The sequence below is a fragment of the Podarcis melisellensis genome, assembly GCF_964234715.1.
Source record: "Podarcis melisellensis genome assembly, chromosome: 6".
Lineage (NCBI taxonomy): Eukaryota > Metazoa > Chordata > Lepidosauria > Squamata > Lacertidae > Podarcis > Podarcis melisellensis.
In genome coordinates, this window is record NC_138538.1 from 59,054,226 (window position 1) to 59,081,534 (window position 27,309).

General features: G+C 41.6%; 1 protein-coding gene across 1 annotated transcript; it reads right to left on the minus strand.

Moving 5' to 3' along the window:
- Positions 1-1,364: 1,364 nt before the first annotated feature.
- Positions 1,365-25,534, minus strand: LOC309372190 (uncharacterized protein; the record flags this gene model as incomplete). Its single annotated transcript, XM_081915488.1, has 19 exons — positions 25,144-25,534; positions 22,907-23,291; positions 20,396-20,558; positions 18,364-18,513; positions 17,610-17,767; positions 16,891-17,067; positions 16,159-16,294; positions 14,838-15,025; positions 13,929-14,067; positions 12,816-12,988; positions 8,344-8,556; positions 7,796-7,958; positions 7,222-7,371; positions 6,020-6,180; positions 5,365-5,541; positions 4,153-4,288; positions 2,726-2,913; positions 1,988-2,126; positions 1,365-1,540 (listed from the first exon to the last, which is right to left on the minus strand). The coding sequence occupies exons 2-19, from the start codon at positions 23,099-23,101 to the stop codon at positions 1,365-1,367; spliced, it is 2,982 nt and encodes a 993-aa protein (XP_081771614.1). The 5' UTR covers positions 23,102-23,291; positions 25,144-25,534.
- Between the last annotated feature and the right edge of the window lie 1,775 nt (positions 25,535-27,309).

The window sequence follows — 27,309 nt, forward strand, 5'->3', positions numbered from 1 at the left end:
GGAAAGAGGAAAGCATCCCAACAAAAAGAGAATGGTTGGGGAAACTTTGCGAGTACCTGGAATTACAAAATTGACAGATATAATAAGGAGAAAATCCAAAACTATGGTTATGAAGCAATGGGAGTGCTTAAATGATTATTTACAAAACCAGGGTTCAACTACAAAAATCTGGTTGTGTTTAGAATAATCTTGTGCGTAATATAAAAAAATACAAAGTGAAAAATTAAGGAAATCCAAAGGGAAAATATGAAAAACAGAGGCTCTGAAGAACGGATTATTAAAAACGCGTGAGGTAAATGGTGGAAATCTTTTTCTTTTTTTCCCTTTTTCTTTTCTTTTCTTTTTTCTGTTTTTTTTCTTCAAAAGAAACAATTTATTTGAGGTGGATAGGGACAAGATGAAATTATACAATTGAATATAAAGGTAGATGGGAGACGGCTATGTATTGTGAGTGCTTATCTACTTTTGAAAATTTTCACATATGATTTTTTTCTTTTACTTCTTTGTTCTTTCTTTGTTCTTTTTTCTGATATCTTATTCGTCATTTCAATGTGTTATCATGAATAGCATTTTATAAAGGTATAAATAACTGTAAATATGAAAAAAGACAAAATATTCTCTGATTCTTTTTCCTTGGTTAGATGTATTTTCTTTTTCTTTGGTATTTTCTTTTGTTGTAAATATGTATGTTTTTTAATTTGTACTGAATAAAAATCTATTAAAAAAAGAACCTGCCAAAAAAACAAAAAAAACCCCCAGAAGCTTTTTTTATTAGGTATAGTAGGTAGAGAGATACCAAGACAAGATAAAAAATTGTTCGTATATGCAACAACTGTGGCAAGAATTTTGTTAGCCCAAAGATGGAAACAACAGGAGCTACCAACAAAAGAAGAGTGGCAGATGAAGTTGATGGGCTTTGCATAACTGGCAAAACTGACGGGAAGAATCTGGAACCAGCGAGACCAAAGCATTCCAAAGGAACAAATTTATATTATATCTGAAAGACAACTGTAAGCAATTAACATCATTAGCAGGGTTATTTGGAGATTTGTAAGATGAAACTGCTACCTATTCAGGTTGAGTAATACAATATTTTAGGTAATGATATAACAACGATAGGAAACGAAGTGAAATGCAATGATGTAAAGTTTAATTTTATAAACCATCAAATCAGAGAGAGGGAAGTCATTAGGCTCAGTTGAGCCAAAAAGATAAAATAAGAGGGTACAATGTTATGTAATGTGATTGTATGTAAAACCAATAAAAATCAGTTAAAAAACAACTTAATTAGGATTAAGCCTCAGGTGTGCTTCTATCCCACAAACTAATAATACTTTTTAAAGAATGCTATAAGATGGGTCCCGTTAGCGAGAGAATGCGCATATCCGGTATGGCAGAGGAGACAATGTCACACCCATCCTAAATTCACGGCTTAATGTCACATTCTTTGGAGCCTGGAAAGTAAACTTCTGAATTAGGGCAGTGAAGAAAATAAAGAGCTCGGTCCTCGCCAGCTGCTCTCCAAGACAAACTCGCTTTCCTAGAAGAGAGGGAGAAAGAGACTGTTTCAGTGGGAAGCTTTTGCTACAGTAAACTTCTCCTTTTGTAACTAGTTGTTGCTAAAGCCGTAGTGACAGAAGCCTATTTAAAACGACACTGGTGGACCAGGAAGCCAAATACCTATAAACATTCTGTTGTTTCAAAATGAAGAAACCAGTCCTATCTATTTCCTCATCCCCTCAAAAAACCACAGTGAGGAGTGGGAAGAGAGCATGTCAACACCATATTGTGTAACATCACACCTCCTATGGCAGCCATTTGTGTCTTACACACAGATAACTTCCTCAGAATGCCAGATATAACCACTGGCTTCAATAGGGTGGGGACCACTACAGTGCACAACTATTTTAGCAATACACCAGACTTCCCCCAACCAAGCCATTATCACAGTTGCAATTCTAATGAGCCACCCATCAACTTTTGTTACCTGCAGAGAATGGCAGAAACGCTTCCCTTTTCCTGAACTGACCATTCTCCAGGAAATGGCCAGGATTAAACACATTGGGTGTTTCCCACTCATCCTTGTCAAACAGCACAGAGGTCAAGTTGGGGACCATTATGGTTCCCTGTCAAAGAAGAAGCAGAGAAGACAGCAGATTAAACTGGCAGAGAACTCTCTGTATTTTTATCTGAGCAACTATCTACGGATCCAATACCAATGCTGTCCATTAAATAAGAAAGGATATGTTTTGAATGAGAGACTTCCGGGTAATTAATTGAACCACAGCTCATGAAAACACAGGTACCTCTATATATTTTAAAATACCAGACTTTACCTGAGTGTTTAGGGGATTTACAATTAGAAACACCAGAGGCTGGCTGTTTCTGTTTTGTGTGGTTAGTAATGACCACTAAAAAAGAAAGTAAAGAAAGATACTAGTTATCCATACAAATGGTTCAGACTGCAGTTGGAATCCATTTTTGCAGGGTGTGGGGGGGGGGGGAGAGACCCAAGTCTATCTATCCCAAATGCATCCCTCCAAGAATACCCAAGACTGCCTCCCCAGTCCTGCCTGTTGGTCATACTGGCTCAAGTTGGTAAGAGTTGGAGTTGAACAACATCTGGAGAACCTCATCATGGCTAACCCTCATCAAGAACCTTGGCTTCAAGTTTCCACATCTTAAGGGAAGAGGAAAAGGAGGTAAGAAAGCTATTAACATTTACCTTGGGAATATGAAACCCAGCGAGTGTAGTGTCCTTAGTTGTCATCCGGGGCACATTCAAAGGCACAATGCTGCTTATTCTTTGAACTTCATGAACAACTGCATTGGTATAGGGCATTCTGTCCCGGTCATCCATCGATGGCTGGCGAGACTGGCCAATCACAGAATCTATTTCCGCTTGGACTTTTGCTGCAAATAAAAGAAAATCTGCTATCAACACAAGGATAGACTTTTTCTAAGATCTGTAGGGATGGCCCATCCTTAATGTTTAATGGATTTGAACAAACACAGAATTGATACTCTTTAAATGCATGGGTAACCAAATTTTCACTTATTGGAATCAATTTTCATTTGGACCAGTCAGCAGAGTATCCTGATATTTTAGGAAAGGCACCTATGATCTGCATCAGCAAATGAGGATTTAGAAATAAATAAAAGAATATCATCTGCAAATAAAACCAACTTGTATTCAAATGAATTATATACTACTCTGTAGATCTACTCATGTTGTCTAATAGCGCAACCTGAAGACAAAAGTTGTTGAGCTCTTTTTAGTTTTGCCATCCCCCATCTCTTCTAAAAAATGAATTTCTGACTTTCATTTTTTTATTAAATTTGGCAAAATCTACACTTCCAACATAGGCTGCCACAACTCCAGGTTTTCCCAGACATTTGTTTAAGAGGACCATCTCCAAGAAATTACAGACGCATGGCAACCCTAATAAATTGCTGCTTTATTATTATGTTTCATTTGTGAATCACTGCTTATGTTTGATTGTAATGGTGAATGTTGAAATAACTTGCTTTTTGGTGTCTTTATCTTTTTAATAAGTGCTATTCATCCTGAAAAGGATAAAGATAATTCCTGCTAAGAATTAATTGGCTTTCTTTAAATAACATTTCATAGTTGTTTTTATACAAATCTTTTATTTTCTCTGTTACTGCACTGATTTGTATCTCAATTTGGAATCATAAACTACTCTTCTTGTTTTCATTGATCTTTTTCTATGTTTATTTCAACAATTTCTGGTTTTGCTTTATTTAGTGTATAACTTGCCAGAATCTTCCATTTCCTTATCTCCTTTACACAACTAATGGGTATAAACTTGTCTAAGTACAGCGATACCTCAGGTTAAGTACTTAATTCATTCCGGAGGTCCATTCTTAACATGAAACTGTTCTTAACCTGAAGCACCTCCTGCTGCCACCGCGCTGCTAGAGCACAATTTCTGTTCTCATTCTGAAGCAAAGTTCTTAACCTGAGATACTATTTCTGGGTTAACGGAGTCTGTAATCTGAAGCGTCTGTAACCTGAAGTGTATGTATACCACTGTAATGTTCATTAATCTCGGTAGGTTTACTCTGGATAGGACTTAGTTGAATATAACCAAAAGTAATGAAAGGGAAATAAGCCAACTACAGTTCTACCTTGAATTTCTGGATAAATGGCCGTGTAAAGTAAAGCCCAGCGCAATGTTGTAGAAGTTGTTTCTGTTCCAGCAAAAAACAGATCCAGTGTTGAATGCAGAAGGTTTTCTTCATGGAAACTGGAAGCTGAATCCTCCTTAAACCAAAGAAAATGCCATGTCATTAAAAACCACCATCCTAGTATCAGTCCTATCTGTCAAATGATCACCATGGGATTCTTCAGCTCTGTTTTCTGAGTGTCCAGAATACAGTGGGGTCAGGTCAACAGTCCCCTGGATCACTGAATCTAGAATAAATATTGGTTTAGCCATGTCAAGGTCCTAGTCTGAACTACAGACTCCTAGACAGGGTGGATTCAGACAGACAACTGAGGCAATGGTAGGTCATGAGATGCCTCTACAGTGATGCTTTCGGTCATATCATATCCCTGCTGCGAGGCTCATTTCCAGCTGGCCTAGGGGGCGGGGCCCAGATCCGGCTGGCTAAATTGTTTTACAATGTTTTAAGCAGTTCCAATTTTGGTTCCTCTGGTATGTTTTTGTCAGGTTGTGTTTGGTTAAATGTTTACTAGGAGTTGGCAGTTCTTTTAATTTGGGTATGACTGTAAACAGTTTATTATTGTTGTTATTATCAGTTTCTGTTGATTTATTGGTTTTGTATAGGATATTCTGTTTCTTAACGTTTCATGTTTTGTTGTGGTTTTATATATGCTGTAAGCTGCCTAGAGTAGCTGGGAAAACCAAGCCAGATGGGCAGGATATAAATAAAATATAATAAAATTATTATTATTATTATTATTATTATTATTATTATTATTATTATAATAAAAATTATATACTTTTTGTTCTTTTTATATCTCAGCTTGGTCATTTCATTTAGGTAGGCATAGAGAGAGGTTATTCAAGCAACAGAGGCAATGGTCATGAGAAGCCTTCATTGCAGTGATGCTTTTAGTCATGCCAACTATTTGCTCTCACAAATCACAGTGAACTATTGGGGAGGTGTCTCCCCATAAAATACATGACTTTATATTCATGAATGCAGAAATGTATTTTGGCTGAAGTCATAAACTCAACAGAAGGAATATGGTCAGCCACTAAGGACCATTCAGACAAGCCACATGACTAGTTCTAGTTTTTAATATTGCTTCTCTGCCTTCTACTACTCTTTTATTATTAAAAATATATACTGTTTGTCGTTTTCATCTCCTACCTTGGCCATTTCATTTAGGTAGGCATCAATGAAGTCTCTGGGTTCAGATGGGTTCCAGTCTTCTTTGTGTTTTTCAATGATTCCTCTCACAAAGGATTTCAGCTTTCCCCAGTTTTTAAAAACAGTATTATGAGGCCCTGGCAAGTGCTTCATGAGAGTGGGAAAGATATTGTACAGCTGTGGAAACAAACACTAATATCATATATGTGCAGAGAAACCCCTCTCAAAATACATTCACATCATGCCATACAAGGAGGAAGCCTACTAGGGCTATTTCCGAGGAAAAATAATAAAAGATTGTGTGCGCTAGTTTTGTGCACCACCCAGTATTATTTAGTTTTGTAAATATCCAGGAACAATGTTTGAATGTCCCCTACATGGAATATAAAACCAACACCTTCTCTGGGAAAAGCAAGCAGAGAGGAGGTTCTGTAATATTAAAGGCATCCCAGCAAATATGCCTTCAATATTATAATGGACAGTGTTAAGACAAGATAGCAAACAGACATGCATGGGAAGAGATACTCTAATTACTAATATGAGAAAATAATGAAATCAGAACATGAAAACCCAAGTAGATGGATAAATGTTCAACCAAAGTGTGGAAGTCTCTTTGGGCCAAAGCAGTTTCGTTTTCATTACTCACAAGACCTACCCGACTCCAAATAGTTGCTTGAAGGTACATCGTCTCATCAAGCAAGTGCAATAACATCTGGAAACGGCTGTCATAGTAATCAAAGCGGTCTCCAAATGTGATGGAACAAATGATATTTGAAACAGCATTATTAATCTGAAAGTGAGGGTTAAATGGCTGCCCTGGAAGAAGGGAGGGGAAAGGGGTAGAAGAGAAATAAGAGTGCTTATGACTTCCATATAACAAGAGCAAAATGTGGGGAATATAGGTGGGGTGTGGATAGGGTAGGATCTATGAACAGAAGAAACCATTTAGTATGAATGTTAAATCCTGTGATTTAAGTTAGGACACATCATATAATACGTTAAGCACACTTATATTTTAAAATAACCCTTTGTCCTCTTCATAGGGTAGGATTATTCAGCTGGAGGAGGGCACAGGTAATATTCTACAGGTGGAGGATGGAAATATGAAAGCACCGTGGTGGAGTCCTATAGCTTTGGTAGCATATGCTGAACAGCTGTGGGTATGGTTTGGCCAAGGCAGGAGGTTGGGAAAGGACATTTTGGCTAACAAGAATGGCAAGGGCAGTCCCCATCAGAGACAGGAAAAAAGGCACAATATACCAAAAGAATGCAGTGGTACCTCGGGTTACATACACTTCAGGTTACATACGCTTCAGGTTACAGACTCCGCTAACCCAGAAATAGTACCTCAGGTTAAGTACTTTGCTTCAGGATGAGAACAGAAATCGCGCTCCGGCGGCGCGGCAGCAGCAGGAGGCTCCATTAGCTAAAGTGGTGCTTCAGGTTAAGAACAGTTTCAGGTTAAGAACGGACCTCCGGAACAAATTAAGTACTTAACCCGAGGTACCACTGTATACCAAACATATGACTTTATTTATGACTTTGGTTGTTGTAGCTCTCAAGAAGGGGAACACATCATCAGCCCAAACACTCCATGTACCTATTTGTTCTTGTTATTTTATCCTACTTAGTGGTTTGGGGTTGCAACAAAACTCAGAATAAGCTCCAAGACCCACAATGGATAAGCACCTGTGTTGTTGTTTTTTAAAAAAACATCCTTCCAATTATGAGGTTCTCCCAGCTCCAGCAGAGCTACATTTGTGGAAAGGAATGCCATGCAGCTTTGTACCATGAGTGTGTATACGAAATAGCAGCTTAAATAGATGATGCCACTGGTTTATGGGCTCTGGTGCTCACCATTCTCAGCTTCAATTGCATCCGTTAGGTATCGGCTCTCCTCCTGTATTCGTTCTTCTAAAGACCTTTTGCCCAAACCAAAGTTTCTGAGAGTTGATAAGGCAAATCGTCTTTGTTGTTTCCAACTAAGGCCATTAGAGAAGATCAATCCTAAATAGGAAGAATTAATATCATGTAGCAGATATGTACTTTTAAAAGGAGTAACTGCAAATTGCAAGGAGATTTAAAAGAGCTAATTATAAAAGGACTCCTCTTTCCATTAAACTATTCGGCTTGACTACTTATACCACACTGAGGAGACTGCAAAGCATTTGAATTGAGCTAAGATGCTGCTTCACTGTTGCTTTTTGCATTTTTTACTCTTTTGATTGTGGTTTTAGTAGGAACTTTAATTATTCCTGAAATATTTTGAGATTGGTGTAATGATACAGGAAATGAAAATGAAAAAATCTAATCGTCAGGCATGAAAACATAATATTATCAAACAACCTAAGGGTTTGTACAATTAAGGCAGACTTGGGAAAATATCACACTTAGTAAATTTAAATAATTGAGCACATTAAAAGTAACTCACCAAATGATGTAAATATTTCTTTATCAAGAGGAAGGACTGGACGATCTACGAAGTTTTCACCCTGATGGACAAGAGTCTCTTTCACCAGCTGCAATCCATTCACAACCACAACCCGCCTGTTTCCAACCTGAAGGCTGAAGATGTTGCCATATTTTTTTGCAAACTGAATGGAGAAGGAGGAACTATGTAAGAGGGGATATATATGTAAAACATTAATATTGTGTATAAATCTGTCTGCATGGTGGCCTGGGCTACGGTTTCTGAATGGGAATCTTAACTGGTTGCATTTGTAAGGTGCTTAATTATTTGTCCAAGCAGATATCTACCTCAGAGCTCAGGACCTTTCTCTGGGCCAGAGTTGGAGCAAAAAGGCAGAGGTGGTAGAAAGAATCTGTTGACGAATCTGTTACAAATAATTGTTAGGTAAAATAGATCCTCTGTGTTCAGACGCAATACGCACCTGGCAGCTCTACCAGCAAGTGTCACAAGCTACTTTCCAGTGTAATGTTGTGCTTAACTCATGTCAGGGACCTTTCAGTCATCTTTACCTTTTGCATGGAAAAATGGGGTTTCTTGAAATCCATGTTTAGCATGTTACCCAGCAAGGGAAGAGGCATGGGCCCTGGGGGGAAATCCCTTGGGCGAATCTTTTTCTTGTAATCAGCAAGAAGCAGAAATGCAGCCAGAAACACCAGAACGACCTGCAGGGACAAGGCCTCCCAGAGGACAGAGAGCAACTGGAGCAGCATCTTCAAAGCCTTCTAGCCTTCCTTTGTCAGAATGGATTGCTATCTGTCATGGGAATCTAAAACCTTATGCAGGTAGAGCAGCCACACCTGCCCTCTTGGCTAATGTTCCTGTAAGAAATGAAATGAAAGTTTGTGCACATTGTTATATATCATGGCCACAGATCTGCAGAAGGGAGATAACCTAATGAGTCACCCTACCCAGAGGGAAAAAAGAGAGTGGGGGAGAGCAGTTTCTGAACTAGAATATTTCCTTCCTGTTTTTACTTCTTTGGAACAGTAAACGTTTATTTCCTTTAAGACATTTCTAAGACGGGTTTTTTGCAAATGCATAAAGAAGTTAAAAACTTCTACCAAGGGAGATGCCTTCCATTTCTGAGGCATTTGGACCAGCTATAGTTTCAGCAGCTCTGACCTTTGGCCAGGGTCAAGGGAAGGTGTCATGACACCTGGGGTGGGCGTCATGATGTAGGGCGCATGTGCAGCATCGCTACGTACGGCGCATGCATGTGACACTGCACATGCGCTGTATAGTGGTTTGCCGCCGGCACTGCTCCAGGGCTGTACGGATGGTGCCGGGATCCCTCCGGTGCTGCTACAGCCATGAACGGAGGATCTGGCACTGTCCATACAGCGCTGGAGTGGCGCTGGCGGCAACCTGCTAAGGACAGTGCATGTGCAGCACGTGCACTATTTAGCGGTTTGCCGCCAGTGCCGCTCCAGTGCCGTACGGCGCATGTGCGGCATTGCTATGTACAGTGCATGCGTGCAACGCCGCACATGCGCTGTACTTAGCAGATTGCTGCCGGCGTGGGATCCTCTGTTCGCGGCTACAGCCGTGAACGGAGGGTCCTCCAAAGGCAGCTGCGGTGATGCGATGGCAGCTTGTGCCCCCACGAGCCCCCACAGGATGACATCTGGTCACCCCCGCAGACATGGAACCTGGGGCGTACCACACACCCCTGCACCCCCTGTTGTGATGCCACTGCCTTTGGCTAAGGAGGCCAAAGGAGAGAAACTGCTTACCTCCATTCAATACTACATAGATTTTCTTTTGGCAACAGACTGACTAGATCAGGGACTAGGTACCAGCATCTATCATGATGTTTTTGGTCTCCAAGTCCCAGCAGCCCCAGCCAGTGGCATAGCGTGGGGGGTGCAGGGGGGCCGGCCACACCGGGCGCAACATCTGGGGGTTAGGGTTAGGGGGCGCAAATCCACGGGTTGGGGGCGCAAATTACTTGCCTTGCCCCGGGTGCTGACAACCCACGCTACACCACTGGCCCCAGCCAGTATGGGCAATAGTCAGGGAAGATGGGAGAAGGATCATTCAGAGGGCCAGAGCCCTCTAATACTACATAGTTTTAGCTAATAGGAGGCCACATGGCAGAAGAAAAGTTGGTGCAATGTAAACACATTGCCAGGAGCTCTGGAATGGCTCTGTCCATGTTTATGCAGCACATCAACCTCACTGCCGTGTTGCTATTCTCCCTCTTAGTAGCTTATGAAAGAGTTTTTACAGGATGGCTTTATGTATCATATTAATATTTCAGATCAATTCAGGTGAAATTGTTCCAAACATTCATTACTATTCACCTACTCTCAAGAAGAAGATGAATAGTAAGTTCATTGTTCTTTAAAATCCTATTTGAACTGTCAAACAGATTCAATAGTACCATCCTGGGGTAAGGAATATATCCTGCTGCATTATTTTAGAACTTCCCAAAAACACCTTTAACACTCTAAACTTTATAAAGAACTGGGATTAAGCCTTCATCTACTCCTTCAGTACTTGTTAAGAGTTGTTCAAAGGCCATAAGACTCTGTGTTGCTTCTTTGGGGGGGGGGGGACACTACAGTAGAGATTGGTTCAGGCCAAACATGCAGCTAACCCAAGCCTCTAAGAGGTGCACGCACAATATCCCCAGGAATGTCTTCTTGAACTTTTTCAAATGGATACAATAGTACTGGTGGAAAGGGGGCATGTCTCTTCTGCGTGGCATTCTCCTCTGCCCCTGCCCCTGTGAATGTCAACACTATGCACTCCCAGACAGCCAAATTGCCACTCTTAACTATTTTCATGGAAATCACTTTGCAGACTCAGTTTTCACCTTGTCATTGACTATGTTTATTCAATCACAACAATAATGTTTTTGGAAAATAATAAAACCTAATAATATTCATCATCCACAAACCAACTCAGAGTTGCATGCTTCACTGATTTTACAGTATTTACAAGCACATTTAAACTCTGCATTCGAATCAGGGCCACCAATACAGAATGGCAATAACTGGTCATTTAACAAGAGAAAGTGCATGTATGTTCATTAAGATGCATTGATGCAGCTAGCATATCAAACACTTTGCAAGTTCATTATGAACAAAACATGCCTAACAACATTTTCTAATTTTACAAAGATAGGCGGGAATTCCATTAGAGTTTTATGTTGAGTTGAAAGTACACAAATTCCTATGAACAAAACAATGCCTTTTCTTCACTACAACAGGACCAGAACAAGCTCATGACCAGGTCAGGCCCAGGTGCAGAAGCTCCTAGGGATCCACAGTTGTTTTTTCATTGGCTTTTAATGAAATCTTCTCAGGCAAGTAAGAAATACATAATAGCAAGCAGAACATACATAACAAAATTTGACTGTGAACTTAATCCTGGTACTACTTGTTGATGCCTCCCCACCTCCCTGCCAAAAAACAACAACACACAGATGCAACCAGAGGATAGAAAGATGGGCAAAATGTAGAAACACAATCTGGAAGAGTAAAGGAGCTAATCTATTTTTAAAAAAATATGCTAAAGGTCAAACGTGTTAAGGTAGAATACCATTCTATGACAGATGTGGAAGATCTGAGGGAGGACTTCTCCATTGTCAGGAAACAAATTCAACAGATTGAAAACCTGCAGTACAAAGACCTACCAGCAGCTCTTCTCCGGGACAGAATGGGTTGGAGCTGAAGAAGCCTATCAGCAGCTGTGGCCCAGGACCTCACCAGAGCCCACAAATTCTTGGTGACCTTAGCATTGATTCTGATCTTCCTTTAAAGAAAGAAGCAAGTGTTTGCTCCCTCTCAAGAGATAAGAGAGAAACTTGCAAAACTTCCTTCCTTATTTTGAGCCAATGAGCAAACGGCAATGTTTTAGCTGATAGAAAGACCCCAGGGTCCTAAAGAGCTGGCAATTCCAGTTTTCTATCCTGCTTCTTGTCTTACTGTTCATTTTCCACTGCAGCCTGGAGGCATCTGAGACAGGTAATAATAATAAATTTTATTTACACCCCGCCCTCCCTGGCTAGAGCCGGGCTCAGGGCGGCTAACGCAAATAAAATTTCAGTAAAAACATAATAGGAAAGAAAGAAAGAAAAGGGGGGGGCAATTTAAAATACAGGTTAAAATGCAATTTAAAATGCAGCCTCATTTTAAAAGTCAACCATAAGGGGAGGGAAACATAGGGATCAGACTGAGTCCAAACCAAAGGCCAGGCAGAACAGCTCTGTCTTGCAGGCCCTGCAGAAAGATGTCAAGTCCCGCAGGGCCCTAGTCTCTTGTGACAGAGCGTTCCACCAAGTTGGGGCCAGTACTGAAAAGGCTCTGGCCCTAGTTGAGACCAACCTAACCACTTTGTGACTTGGGACCTCCAAAATATTGTCATTTGTGGACCTTAAGGTCCTCCGCGGGGCATACCAGGAGAGGTGGTCCCGTAGCTACGTGGGTCCTAGGCTGCATAGGGCTCCCTAGAAGCTATTTTGTGCAAATCGATTGGGGGTGGATGTATGGGTAATTTATCTGGAAGGTATTTGTATTTCTAGGAGATTGTGATCTGACATGGTTATCCTTCCTGCCTCTGTTTGCTTCCCCCCCTCTATCTCTTGTTCAGCTCTTTGATGGCTGAGAACAACTTTTAGTATCCTAATCTGTCGAAGGATGTGACAGTGCTGGGTACCTTCACCTTCTTTGATGTTAGACATTGTTTGGAGAACATGAGGCATTGGGAGAGGTGGCTAATGAATAATCGGCACATAGCCAGTCGAGCAAGCCACACAGGCTAACAAGTTAGCTATCTATAAATCAGGTAGTATTGGGCAGCTTCTGAGAAGCTCGTGCATGGACTGATCCGACTGCGGGGTTGTGGTACCTGAGGCTACCTGGGGGAGTCACTTTGCTACTTCTTGAGGGCTTCCAAGTGGCATAGATCTGTTCCTGTACCATAAACTGATCCTATTTTTTAAAGAAACGGCAATGACATAAAGTAAGTCCCCTTAGCGAGCGAATGCACATATGCAGTACGGCAGGGGAGACAATGTCAGACCCATCCTAAATTCACGGCTTAATATCTCATTCTTTGGAGCCTGGAAAGTGAACTTCTGAATTAGGGCAGTGAAGAAAATGAAGAGCTCAGTCCTCGCCAACTGCTCTCCAAGACAAACTCGCTTTCCTAGAAGACAAGGATACAAAGAATGCTTTAGTGGAGAGCTTTTGCTGCAGTAACTTCTCCTTTTGTAACTAGTTGTAGCTAAAGCAGTAGTGGCAGTGGCTTCTTTAAAATAACCCTTGCAGACTAGGAACCAAATACAGTGGTACCTTGGTTGTTGAACTTCATCCGTTCCAGGGGTCTCTTCGACTCCTGGAACCATTCGAAAATCAAGGCATGGCTTCTGATTGGCTGCAGGAAGCAGCTGAAGCTGCATCGAATGTTCAGTTTCCAAAAAAAGTTCGCAAACCGGAACACTTACTTCCGAGTTTGGGGTGTTTGGGAGCCGATTTGATTGGGAGCCAAGCCTTTCGACAACCAAGGTACTACTGTACCTGTAAAAGGGATTCTGTTGTTGCAAAATAAATGAAGACACCGGTCCTATCCATTTCTTACTCAAGTAAATGGGAAAACTGAACAAATATGATCACAGCTTTCCAGAATCTGGAATACATACATTTGAGGAACATAAATTTCTATCATATGAAGTGTTGGAGAGAAATATTTTAATTGGAATCTACCTCATTCACACTACCTAATTTGCATCTAACTAAGCTAAGGGTATAGCAAACTAACAATACATGTGGGATGGCCAGTCTAGTCCCTGTGGGCTGTCAGTGCCACCTATGACACCTGTGAACATCCCCTCAAAACCCCACACTGCCTAATTGGAGGAGGGGACTATGTCAACAACATTTGTGTTGTACCACACTCACAAAGAGAGCCATTTTGTGACTGGTGCCTACATCACTTTCTTATATGTCAAATGTGGCCACTGGCCCAAAAGGTTTGGTAACTTCTGCAATATACAATATAGTTAGTACTACACCAGGCTCTCAGCTACTGGGCCTCCACCATTTAGTAACTCTTGAAATTTTGATGACGAGTCCATGGTGTTTTTTACCTGCAGAGAATGGCAAAAATGCTTCCTTTTTCTTGAACTGCCCATTCTCCAGGAAATGGCCAGGATTAAACACATTGGGTGTTTCCCATTCATCCTTGTCAAAGTGCAAAGAGGTCAAGTTGGCAAGCATTATGGTTCCCTGTCAAAGAAGAAGCTAGATTAAAAATGTCCATGAACTCTTTGTGTTATATTTTTGTAATCACAGCAGTCAAACTCTGTTCTCTGGTGCAGAAAAGATATGCTCCGAATGAGAGATTAGCTTTTCATTATTAAGTAATTCATCCAACTACATTCTACAAAAACACAGGTTCCAATATAGATCTAAAAATATATTCAATGTCTGCTGGACTACTAAAATTTATGGTTAGAAACACCAGATTTTAGCAAATTTCAGACTGACTAGCTATCCATTCAAACAGAGACTGTGGTTTGGGTCCGGTTTTACAGAGGAATTTGAAGAAAACAAAAGCTTATCTAGCTCAGATCCCTCTATCCTCTCCAGATCATGGTGTATCCCAAGAATCCTCTAGCATCTGCCCCAGGGCTAGCATCGCTGTTATGCCAAACAAGCCTAGAATTCCATAAGCAGTAGAGGAGTGAAATGATGGGCAAAGCAGAACACCATAGTGGGAAGGGTCCAGATTTACAACTGACAAACCAGTTTCTCTCCAACCAATGCCAGCCTAATGGTATGGTGCAACTCTGCAGGTAGACATGGGGGTGATGCAACCTGGGACACAACTCTCATCATTTCTGCCCATTAGCTAGTTAGAACTGATGACAGTTGGGAGTCCAACATCTGGACAGCACAATATCAACTACCCCTCATTTAGAACTTGGACTTCAAGTTTTCACATCTTAATGGAAGAGTAAAGGCAGATAAGAAAGCTGTATCTTCTTAACATTTACCTTGGGCACACGAAACCCAGCCACTATAGTGTCCTTAGTTGTCATCCGGGGCACATTCAAAGGTACAATGTTGCTTATTCTTTGAATTTCATGAATAACTGCATTGGTATAGGGCATGCTGTCCCTGTCATCCATCGCTGGCTGGCGAGACTGGCCAATCACAGAATCTATTTCTGCTTGGACTTTTGCTACAAAGAAAAGAAGATTTGTTGTTAATACAAGAGCAGCAGAATTGCAGGGGAGACTTGTCATGTTGTTCCATCACTGGGTGCCCATTGTGTGGTGGGAAGGGAAGTTGCTTCTGTGCAATTGTGGCCCATTTGTGGAATCACCTTTATTTGGGTTGCAGACAGCAGCTGCACTGGTAGAGTTTCAGCATTGCCTTGGGACTCATTTTTTCACCCAGACCTAATTTTTATTTTCCAAGTGCTTCATGTAGTGGAATCTTCCGCATATCAGACATAGAAATATATAGATATAGTACGATGATTCAAACATGGTTCTACAACTGTTTTTTTGCAGTTTGTGACATACAATAATTTTAAAACTGGAACTTGAACTCTTTTTCTTGCTTTCTCATCATACATAATTTCAGCTTTCAGCCATGTGTGGTTAATTGAATTGGTAAATGTTGAAATTAAAACTGGCTTTTCAATATTTTTATCATTTTAATAACTGTTATTCTCCCCAAGAGGACAAATATAATTCCTGCCACTCTGTAACAAGTGATTGACTTTCTTTAAATATAAATACATTATTTCTTTAAATAAATCTTGTAGTTTCTCTGTTACTGTACTGCTCTGTTCCTCCATTGATAATCATAAACGTCTCTTATTTTCTTTGTTAGTTTTTTCCCTATATGTATTCCAGCAATTTCTGTTTATGCTTTATTTAGCATGTAACCTGCCAGAATTTCACATTCTTCCCTTCACTTATCTATCTTTTTTTACACATTTGATGGGTATAGACAGTGCTTTTTTCTTTAAAAATGTTGAGGGGTACTCTCATTTTGTCTCAAGAAAATCACCATTTTATAGGCTGCCATTTGTGGTAGCAACGGAACTGATGATTCACCATGCTATTCAATGGAACTGACGATTCACTATCGTGGGGGAGGAACTTAATTTTTTTTAAAAAATGTTGCTTCTCCCATTAGATTCACAAAAGTTTTAGGGGTATGCGTACCCCTGCGTGCCCCCAGAAAAAAGCATTGGGTATAGGCATGTCTGAGTTTGTTAAATTCATTGGGTTAACTGTGGGTAGGACTTAACTGGATCCAACCCAAAGTAATGAAAAGGAAAGAAGCCAATTACAATTTTACCTTGAATTTCTGGATATATGGCCATGTACAGCAAAGCCCAGCGCAGGGTTGTAGAAGTTGTTTCCGTTCCAGCAAAAAACAGATCCTGTGTAGAATGTAGGAGGTTTTCTTCATGGAAACTGGGAGCAGCATCCCCCTTGAAGCAAAGATAATGCACCAGCGTGTTAAGAGGCCATCGAACACCATCATCCCAGTTCCAGTCCCATCTGTCAAGTGATCACCATGGAATTCCTCAGCTCTATTCCTGAAGAGTATCCAGAACCCAGCAGGGTCACATCAACAATCCTGTACATTATTGAAGTTGGGATAAAGTATGGGTTTGGTCTTGTCAAAGTTTGGTCTGGACTACAGAGTATATTCAGACAGACAACTGAGGAAATGGCATCTCATGATATGCCTCTACAACAATGCTTTGGGTGATGTTGATGGCCTGCTCTGACAAATCACAAACAAGTGGTGAAATTTAGTGGGCAAATGGGGAAATGCCACCCCATGAAAGGCATGAAATCATATTTATATATGCACTTGTGCATGCAAGTGCACACACACTTCACCTGTTTGTCAAATTAAATACAGAGTAAGCAAAAACAATATGGCCAGCACTAAAGGCTGCTTAGACAAACCACTTAGCTAGGTCTGGCCTTTTAGATTGTACCTCTGCCTTCTTCTAGTATCATTATTCTTTTTAAAAAGAACAACAACTATATACTTGTTGTCCTTTACGTCTCTTACCTTGGCCATTTCATTTAGGTAGGCATCTATGAAGTCTCTGGGTTCAGATGGGTTCCAGTCTTTTTTGTGTTCTTTAATGATTTCTTTCACAAAGGATCTCAGTTGCTCCCAGTTTTTTAAAATAGTCTGATGGGATCCTGGCAGGTGCTTCATGAGAGTGGGAAATAGATCGTACAGCTGAGGAAACAAACACTAACATCACATATATGTATGGAATATATGTATGTATATTAAATAACAACAATAAATGATTAATAAACATTAGTTTTGTGCACCATCTAGTATGTAAATATTCAGGAACAACCCTTGAATGTCCCCTACAAGTAATAAAAAACCAATTCCTTCCCTGTGGAAAGCTAGCAGAGAAGGTTTTAGCCTTCTCATGGTGTGTGCTACTTTTTCATATGCAGAGATTTTTATTCAGTTACACATGTGATTACCAATTCAATAACCTAAACTGTGTTTTAGCACATGGTTCTTTTTTTTATGAATGCTTTATAATACTGAAGGCATCCCAACCAACAGACAATGCTAATCAAAGCAAGATGGCAAAGGGATATGAATAGGAAGAGATGCTTGGGTGACTAGAATGTGGGAGAAAGAAATCATAACATGAAAAACCCACAGCACGTAAATTAACATTCAACCAGCATGTGGGAGTCTGTCTGGGCCAGAGCGTTTCTGTTTTCATTACCCACAAGATCTGACAGAAGACCTACCTGACCCCGACTTCCTTGAAGGTACGTTGCCTCATCAAGCAATTTCAATAACTTCTGGAAACGACTGTCATGGTATTCAAAGCGGTTCCCAAAAGTGATAGAACAAATGATATTTGAAACAGCATTATTAATCTGAAAGTGAGGGTTAAATGGCTGCCCTGGAGGGAGGGAAAGATGGTAGAAGAGAAATAAGAGTGCTTATGGCTTCCATATAACAAGAGCAAAATGTGGGGAATGTAGGTGGGTGTGGATAGGGTTGGATCTTTGAACTGTTCTTTGCAGTGTTGGAGTTTTATACGACTTTCTAGCATACTCATCTGTGAGATCATCAGTCAAGATCTGGCCAAGGCAGGAGGTTAGTAAAGGGCATTTCTGTAGAAGTGGCTAACTAGTATGGCCTGGACCATCTTAATCGGAGGCAGAAAAGAGATGCACAATAGAACAAAACAGCACATCTACTGCCACACCTGCAGATCTAAAGGAGAAGCAGAGCTGTGTGTCTTCAGCATATCGCTGACAATGTACTCCAAAGCTCAGGATGACCCCCCTCAGTAATTTCATGTAGATGTTAATCGTCATGGGGGATAAAACTGAACGCTGGGGAACCCCACATGGGGCTGAACTGCACTCCCTAAGAATCATCCTCTGGAAATGACCATACAGGTAGGGACAAAACCACTGCAAAGCAGTGTCCCGTACCCAAATTCTTTACTATCACAGATAGTGCCACTGGTTTATGGGCTCTGGTGCTCACCATTCTCAGCTTCAATTGCATCTGTTAGGTATCGGCTCTCCTCCTGTATTCGTTCTTCTAAAGACCTTTTGCCCAAACCAAAGTTTCTGAGAGTTGATAAGGCAAATCGTCTTTGTTGTTTCCAACCAGGGCCATTAGAGAAGAGCAATCCTAAATAGGAAGAATTCTCATCATTTAGCAAATAAGGACTTTTAAAATGAGCAAACAGTAAGTTAGGAGAGTTAACAGACCTTCTAATTATAAAAGAGGACTCCTCTCTCCCCTAAGCTATCTGGCTTGCCTGCTTATATCATACTGAAGAGACTGCAAAGTTGACTTCGCTGTTTCATCTGCTGCAGCTGTTTCATTGTTGCTTTTCATTTGCTTTACTGTTTGTATAGTATTTTAATACTAACTTTATTTCACTGTGGGAAAGGTTTTGGGAACACTGATAGAGCAAAAGTGCAGCATTTAAAAAAAAAATTTGGGGAGAATGAGAACATGTAAAAAACCAAAATATTTTATCTGTAGGGCTCTTCTGCCATTTGAATACATGGAGCATCCATGGACCTGGACATCTCAAAGGACACTGCTTCCATTCCCACTGCCCTCTCCATCCTTTATACAGATAGTCAGAGTTACAGGGAAGGCTTAACTCAGCAGCTTTAATGAGGCATTAGGTGTTCCAGCACTCTTTCCATACCCCAGTCCATGCCAGTGACCCCACTCATGACCACTTATGCAAGTAGTAAGTGCAGTTGTAGGGGTCAGTTCAGCCATGATTGCTTCTCTCTCAGTCAGACTCAGCTTGCAAGCAGCATGACCCCATTAGCTGATACCTGCTCTTCTTAGGAAATGTTGAACTGAGCAGATCTTGTGGTTGGAGGTTTCCTGGTAGTGTTGATGCTTTTCATGGAAGTCAAAAGGTCAGACTTTGTGGTTGGAGAGTTCCTGGCATTGTCAAAAAGGCAATGTCTAGGAGGGAGGGGGTAGTGGCAGAGAGTGACCACAGGACCTGCTGAGACCTGCTTTTGGAGGAACTAAGCCTTTCAAGTGTAACTGAAGACTAACTGTGCTGGAGGGCGAATGGAGATAGTCGTAGGCTGCCTGCGCCATTTGGAGCCCTGATCATGCCGTGCTCTAAAATGCAGAAGGAATGTACATGACTACAACTGACTTTCTGCCACAGAGGTTTGTTCTCCATGGAGGGCCAGTGGGTTTGGGCAGGCTGGTGGAACACAGGAGATGGAGATAGTGTGCATATTCCCCAAATGCACTTTCTCTCAGGAGTGGCATGATGCCTGATGAGGGCCTAAGTAAAACCCCAGAGCAGGTATGAGGGTGAACTGCTGTATCTGACATTCTGGTGCCTTTGTCACAAATTCACAGCAGTTAGGCTAAATAAGCAGGCATGTACCATGGTCATCTGAAATTCACTGAACTGTAGGCACAAATCGCCTGATCAGCCATTCTGCTAAGGAAGTAACTTAGTAAAGAAACTGGTTTCCAGCTTCTTTCAGGCCACCAGCATGCCACAAACTTAGAGAGAATGTAGAATAGCGGGGGGGGGGGAGAGATTATGTGGATCCATTTCCAAGGCTCCCAACACGAATTTCAAGGATATTGTTCTTTATTAGATTGCTTTGTAATGCAACACTTTTCTCACTTTTTTAAAGAACAAATCAAGTGAAATGAAGCTATCCACTTAAAAAACAAAAAGACACAAAAAGGCATGAAAATGCAAATGTTATTAAAAACAATATACAATATTCAAAAAAGCATTATGGCCGAGAAAACTGCAAAAATCTGGACTTGCCACCCAATGTATAGTAAGCTCAGTCAATCTGAACAGTTGAGAGTGTATGCTTCTCTGACGCACATTAATGCTACTGCTTTCATTCGGTGCAATGAAACAAGAAATGCAAATAAAAAAAATCTAATCCTCAGTTGTGAAAATATAATGTTATTAAACATTCTAAGGGCTTGTACAATTAGGGCAGGCTTTAAAAAGTTCTATAAGTTTAAACAGTTGACCATATTGTAAGAAACTCACCAAGCTTCTTAAATACTTCATCATCAAGAGGAACGCTTGGACGATCAACAAAGTTTTCACCCTGATGGACAAGAACCTCCTTTACCAGGTGCAATCCATTCACAATTACAAACCACAGATTTCCAAACTGAATGCTGATGACATTGCCATATTTTTCTGAAAGCTGAATGGAGAGGGGGGAAGAAAGTTAGAAAGAGTATGTAATCCTTTATACAGTCATACCTTGGTTCTTGAACAGAATACTTTCTGGAAGTTCGTTCTACTTCCAAACGTTCCGAAACCAAGGTGAGGCTTCTGATTGGCTGCAGGAGCTTCCTGCACTCAGTCGGAAGCTGCGGAAGCCGCATCGGATGTTCAGGTTCCAAAGAACGTTCGCAAACCAGATCACTCACTTCCAGGTTTGTGGCGTTCGGGAGCCAAAATGTTCGAGTCACAACGTGTTCGACAATCAAGGTATGACTGTGTTAATCTATCTGCTTGATGCTTATTGAATGCCGGTATGGAAGGAGGAAACTTTGACCGCCATCAAATTCATCAGAAATAGCAGGAATGCCTACAGGATTTCCTGGGCTGGGATGCTGTGTCTGAATGAGTCCCCTCCTGAAATCTATTAACAAGATGCGCCATTTATGGTAGTCTAGCCTACCTTATAGGGACGCAGGTGGCACTGTGGTCTAAACCACTGAGCCTAGGGCTTGCTGATCGGAAGTTCGGTGGTTCGAATCCCCGCAACGGGGTGAGCTCCCATTGTTCAGTCCCTGCTCCTGCCAACCTAGCAGTTCGAAAGCACATCAGTGTGCAAGTAGATAAATAGGTACCGCTCCGGCGGGAAGGTAAACGGCATTTCTGTGCGCTGCTCTGGTTCGCCAGAAGCAGCTTAGTCATGCTGGCCACATGACCCAGAAGCTGTATGCCGGCTCCCTCGGCCAATAAAGCGAGATGAGTGCCACAACCCCAGAGTCATCCGCAACTGGACCTAACAGCAGGGTTACCTTTACCTTTAGCCTACCATTGAGAGTTGTTGCAAAGATAAAAGACAGAACAGAAGGTTAATGTGTACAACCTTGAGCTCCCATGTGAAAAATCAAGAAACAAATATGTAACGTTTGTGTGTGTGTGTGTGTGTGTTTGTGTGTGTATACAAGATACAAATATATGTCAATTACAGATTATGTAAAAAAAAAAAAAAGCTGGAAAAGCAGCCGCCTTGCTTTAACTGCAATATTTTATGATCCTGCTATTTATAGCAAAATACGGAACTAAACCAAAACAGTTTGCCAACCCAACTCTCACCCCAGATCACAGAGCTGATCTGAGGCAGCTGAAGCTGCAACATTAAAGGCCCAGTTTCTAATGGAAACTAAGCCATAGCTGTCAACTTTTCCCTTTTCTTGTGAGGAATCCTATTCGGAATAAGGGAATTTCCCTTTAAAAAAGGGAAAAGTTGACAGCTATGAACTAAGCACACCTCTGACATTCTGTTTTAAGAACCATTGCACTGGAAAGCTAGCTTCTTAAAAGGTAAAGGTAAAGGTACCCCTGCCCGTACGGGGCAGTCTTGACAAACTCTGGGGTTGTGCGCCCTTCTCACTTAAGAGGCCAGGGGCCAGCGCTGTCCGGAGACACTTCCGGGTCACGTGGCCAGCGTGACAAAGCTGCATCTGGTGAGCCAGCGCAGCACACGGAAACGCCGTTTACCTTCCCGCTAGAAAGCAGTCCCTATTTATCTACTTGCACCTGGGGATGCTTTCGAACTGCTAGGTTGGCAGGCGCTGGGACCGAGCAACAGGAGCGCACCCCGCCGCGGGGATTCGAACCACCGACCTTTCGATCGGCAAGCCCTAGGCGCTGAGGCTTTAACCCACAGCGCCACCCGCGTCTTACCATTTATTTATTTTTATTAAAGCACAGGTTTCTTATCTCTGATTCTATCTTCTTTTTAAAAACAAAAATAAAGTATTATTTTTCTTAATTTTGAGCTGAAATTTGAAAATGAGTTTGTGGCAAGGGCAGGGGACATCCCCCCTCTCACACACACAAAGCTCCCTGCAAATACACAATGCAGCTGCAAAGCTGCACCAGATCGTGCTGTATATTTGGGCCTAAGGCAAAATTTGAGAAAAGCAAACTTTCCGCTGGATTGAGGAGCCGAGAGAGATCTAGCTGGTCACTATGCTGCGCAAGCAGAGATCAGGACTTCCTTCTTGGGCAGAGAGGAAAAAGGCAGGGGGAGTGAAAGGAGCCTGCTAACAAAATAGAAACATACATCAACTGACTTACTTAAGCTTTAGAAAATATACCTCTGGATACCAGATGCTTTTAACAAACAACAGAAAATGCATTTGTCTTCATGCCCCATTTGTGGTCTTCTCCAAGACATCTGGATACGGACTCTCGGAATCAGGTTTCCAGACCAGGGGGCATCTCAGCCTGCTCCCTTCTGCTGCAATTTTGTATTTATCTCATGCCAGCTGAGTCCTTCATCAAACTGACCATTTCCTTCATCCTTACCTTTTGTACTGAAAGATGAGTCTTCTTCAAATCCAAACTGAGTGCATTGCCCAGCAAGGGAAGAGCGATGGGCCCTGGGGGGAAATCCTTTGGGCGACTCTTGTAACCAGAAAGAAGTAGAAATGTAGCCAGAAACACCAGAACGACCTGCAGGGACAAGGCCTCCCAGAGGACAAGGAGAAACTGGAGCAGCATTTTCAAACCCTTCCTATGTCAGAACAGACTGCTCTGTGTTGAGGGAAACTTGATTCTGATCCAGCTAGAGCGACCACACCTGCCCTCCCGGTCAATGTTCATGTGAGAAACAAGGGCAAAGTCTGCACATATTGTTTTAAATCACGCACATAAAGAGGAAGAACCGAGATTACTCATTGGTTGAGTAATTCTACCTACAATGAAGAGTGGGGGAGAGATTAGTTTTCTTATATAGAATCTATCATTTGTATTTTCACTTATTTGAAAAGTTTCCATATCAACATTTATAAGAATTCTCTTCAAGTGCAAATCAATACTCTCTCTCTCTCTCTCTCTCTCTCTCTCTCTCTCTCTCTCTCGCTCAACTTCTTCTCTGGAGGATGTTTCTATGAGACCTTACTAAGTCCTATGAGAGTACAGACTTGATATGTAAACAATATATAACTTTTCTATTAGTAGCTGCTTATTTGACAGTCTCACAGGGCTGGAAGGAATCCTCAGGTTTTTCTTTAAATATTTGGCTGCATAATACAATGTTTATACTCATGCCTGAGAAACTGACTTAAACCAAGGGTATGTCAGGGTGCAAATAGACCTGTGAATTTTGCCTCCGTTGGCAGGCATTCCTTACTTATATAATAGGCCAATCTCAAGGATAGCAAGTGCCAATGAAATATGGCATTAATTTGTATTCATAACATTTGTTTTTGTAGTTTCTATATCAGGTAGGATTTTGTTGTAACATCTAATTAAATGTGTAGTCTCCTGAGAATGGACTTTATTTTATGAGGTAATGGGCAGGAACCCTGCTTTTTTACAGTTACTCTTTTTTTCTTTATTATATTTCATACCTCTTACTGGTTCATTTTTTTAATTCCATAATGAAGTCTCAAAAGTATTATTTTTAAAACAACACTAGACATGAGATTAGTTCAGGCCAAACATTTATCTGGTTCAAGACTCTCTAAGAACTTCAGGCACAATGTCCCCAAGAAACATCTGCATTAAAAAAAATTTAGTTGGGCTTTTTAAAGCTGCACACAACAGAACTGATGGAAAGGAGACACATCTCTTCTGAGCTGGATCCGTTTCTGCTCCTGCTAATTCAGCCTCAAATATTTTTAGATCCCTGCTCGAATCATCCTTGGTCGCTGACCAAGCTGGTTGTGGACCATGGGAGTTGTAGTCCTGCAGAAACTGGAGAACTCTGCACTAAAATGACAATGGCAGGCCAAGAAAGAAAAAACCTTACTTGCTAAGGTATTTCATATTTACAATTACAAACTATTTCTACCTAAATCTCCCGGAAAATTTTCATTCTTCCTGAATGACAAGCCAGTAGTTCCAGTAAATGGTTCATATTACATTGTTTTTGTTCTATTTAAAATACTGGACTAGAGCCTGACTCTGACAAATTCACTATTCATGGTTAGGAATGAAAGATAGCTACAAATGATCAGTTGGTTGCTACTAGTTGCCGCCCTCTAATACAAGATGTTGCGGTAAACTGTCAAAAGGATACCCTCTTGTGGTTTTAACTTGTAATTGCGCACCAACCACCAAATTGATGCGTCTATTTTCTAACGGCTGATTCGGTTTTCACACTGTTACTCACTATGTTAATAACAACAATGCTTTTGGAAAAGAATAAAACATATGGAAAATTCCTTGGCCACGTTCAAGATTTGTATGTGAAATTTTGATTTTACTATATTTATAAGCACATTTAAACTTTTTGCTGGGATTGGGGCCAACAACAGAGAACAAAGTGCATGAATGGTTCATTCCGATGTGTTGATGCAGTTAATGTGTGAAACTCTTTGCCAGTTCATTTCACAACAAAATGTTTATTGCAAAACATTCTAATTATAGAAACACAGGCAGGACGTTCCATTAGACTCTCATCTTGAGTTGGGATCACCCACATTCCTACAAGCAAACCAATGCCTTCTCATCATCACAGCCAAGGACAATACCAGAGGACAACCAGGTCAGGCTCCCAGGAGCCCAGCACTTTGGACCCAAGCCTACAGCAATAGCACCTACCAGCTGCCCTCCTCCTGGAGAAGACAGGTTAGAGTAAAGACATGGGATGCAGGCTCTTCTGAAGAGAGCCCACAGTGTCTTGGAGACAGGACCGCCAACTTGGAGCGTCCTTTTAAGAAAGAAAAAGCAAGTCGCTGGGTTCCTTTCTCCTGAGAGAAGAGAGAAAAAACAAGCAAAGCCCTCCCTGCTTTCAGCCAATGAGCAAAGCTGCAATGTTTGGACACCAGCTAGCAACAGCTGATGCGAACACCCCAGGGTCCTAAACAGATGCTGATTCAAGTTTTCTATCCTGCCTTTGTCTTGCTGTTCATTTTGCATAGCAGCTAGGATGAGTCTGAGACAGGTACTCCTCCCTAGAAGCCAGTGCTTTTTTCCTGGGGGGATGCAAGGGTACGCAAACTCCTAAACTCTTTGTGAATCTTTCTACTTTTCTCCATTTACTATATTTATTTTCCCTGATTTGAACTATAAAATGGTGATTTTCTTGAGTAAAAATGAGAGTACCCCTAAACATTTTTTTTACAGGGGAAAAAGCACTGCTGGAAGCTATTTTGTGCAAATATTGTGCTGGAGGATAGGATAGGCTAAGGTCCAGGAATTTATTTAGAATTCAGTGCACAGTGAACTTACAGAGGTTAAGCTCAGAGGTTAAGCCTTTCATGTTCAATGGACATACTCCCCAATAAATCAAATTGGGTATGGGATTGCAGTAATCAAATTAGAGTTGAAGAATTTAAGCTCTGCTAAATTGTTGGGGGCAGGGGACAGAAAAAGATGTCTCTTCAGTCTTGCTTACCTTTCTGTTTGCTGTCTTTCATCCCCCAACCCCATCAAGACATTCAAGTGAAACATCCCACTTCTGTGCCTGTTTAGGTAAAAGGTAAAGGTACCCCTGCCCGTACGGGCCAGTCTTGACAGACTCTGGGGTTGTGCGCCCATCTCACTCAAGAGGCCAGGGGCCAGCGCTGTCCGGAGACACTTCCGGGTCACGTGGCCAGCGTGACATCGCTGCTCTGGCGAGCCAGAGCTGCACACGGAAACGCCGTTTACCTTCCCGCTAGTAAGCGGTCCCTATTTATCTACTTGCACCCGGGGTGCTTTCGAACTGCTAGGTTGGCAGGCGCTGGGACCGAGCAACGGGAGCACACCCCGCCGCGGGGATTCGAACCACCGACCTTTCGATCGGCAAGTCCTAGGCGCTGAGGCTTTTACCCACAGCGCCACCCGCGTCCCTCACAGTGCCTGTTTACTCAGAAGTAAATTCCAATGTGTTCAATGAAGCTTGCATATGGACAACATACTGTAGTTTTCCTTGTATAAGATGAGGCTTTTTTAATTATAGAATCATCTAAAAAAAATGAGGGTTGCTTATACATGAATAGTGCATAGGGGGGGACCTGCCGCAAGCAGGAGATTGTCAGTGGTGATTGGGTGGGTGATTGGTGGCTGTGGCAAGGGCTGGTGTTGATTAGCTGTCTCTGTGGTAAGTGGTTGGCCGATTGGTGGCAGCTGGCATTGAGGGGGCAGATGATAGGTGGCTTCAGTGATGCATGAGTGAGTCAGTGTAGGTCAGTTGGGTGAGCGATTTTTTGCAATCCCCCCCCCAAAAGCGCAACAACTCTGGGCAATCTCCCCCCATTTTCTTAATTAGGAGTCTTCAAAAATAGGGGGCATCTAATATACGGGTGTGTGTGGTTTATCCACAGAAAAATATGGTATATAGGGTTGCAGTCTCAATCTTAATGCAAGAGGTATGTTGTTGTTGTTGTTGTTGTTATATTTGTACCCCACCTTTTCTCCCAATGGGACTCAAGGAAGTTGACCAATAAAAACAAGAATCACTAAAAACATAGGAAAATTGACATTAAAATCAATTAAACATTAATAGAATTAAAATGATATATAAAATCTGTATAAAATCTACTAAAAATTACAGTAAGAAACAGCAGGGTACCAGCCCTTTCATTAAAAGTAGTCAGCTCCCAGAAGCCTGTTGGAACAGGAAGATCTTCACCTGCAGTGGAAGGACCACAAGGAGGGAGCCAGCTTAGCTTCTTCAGGAAGAGAGTTCCAAACTCTGGGAGCAGCTACTGAGAAGGCCCTCTTCTGTGTCCCCACCAGCTGTGCCTATGAGGGTGGCAGGACCAAGAAAGGGGCCTTCC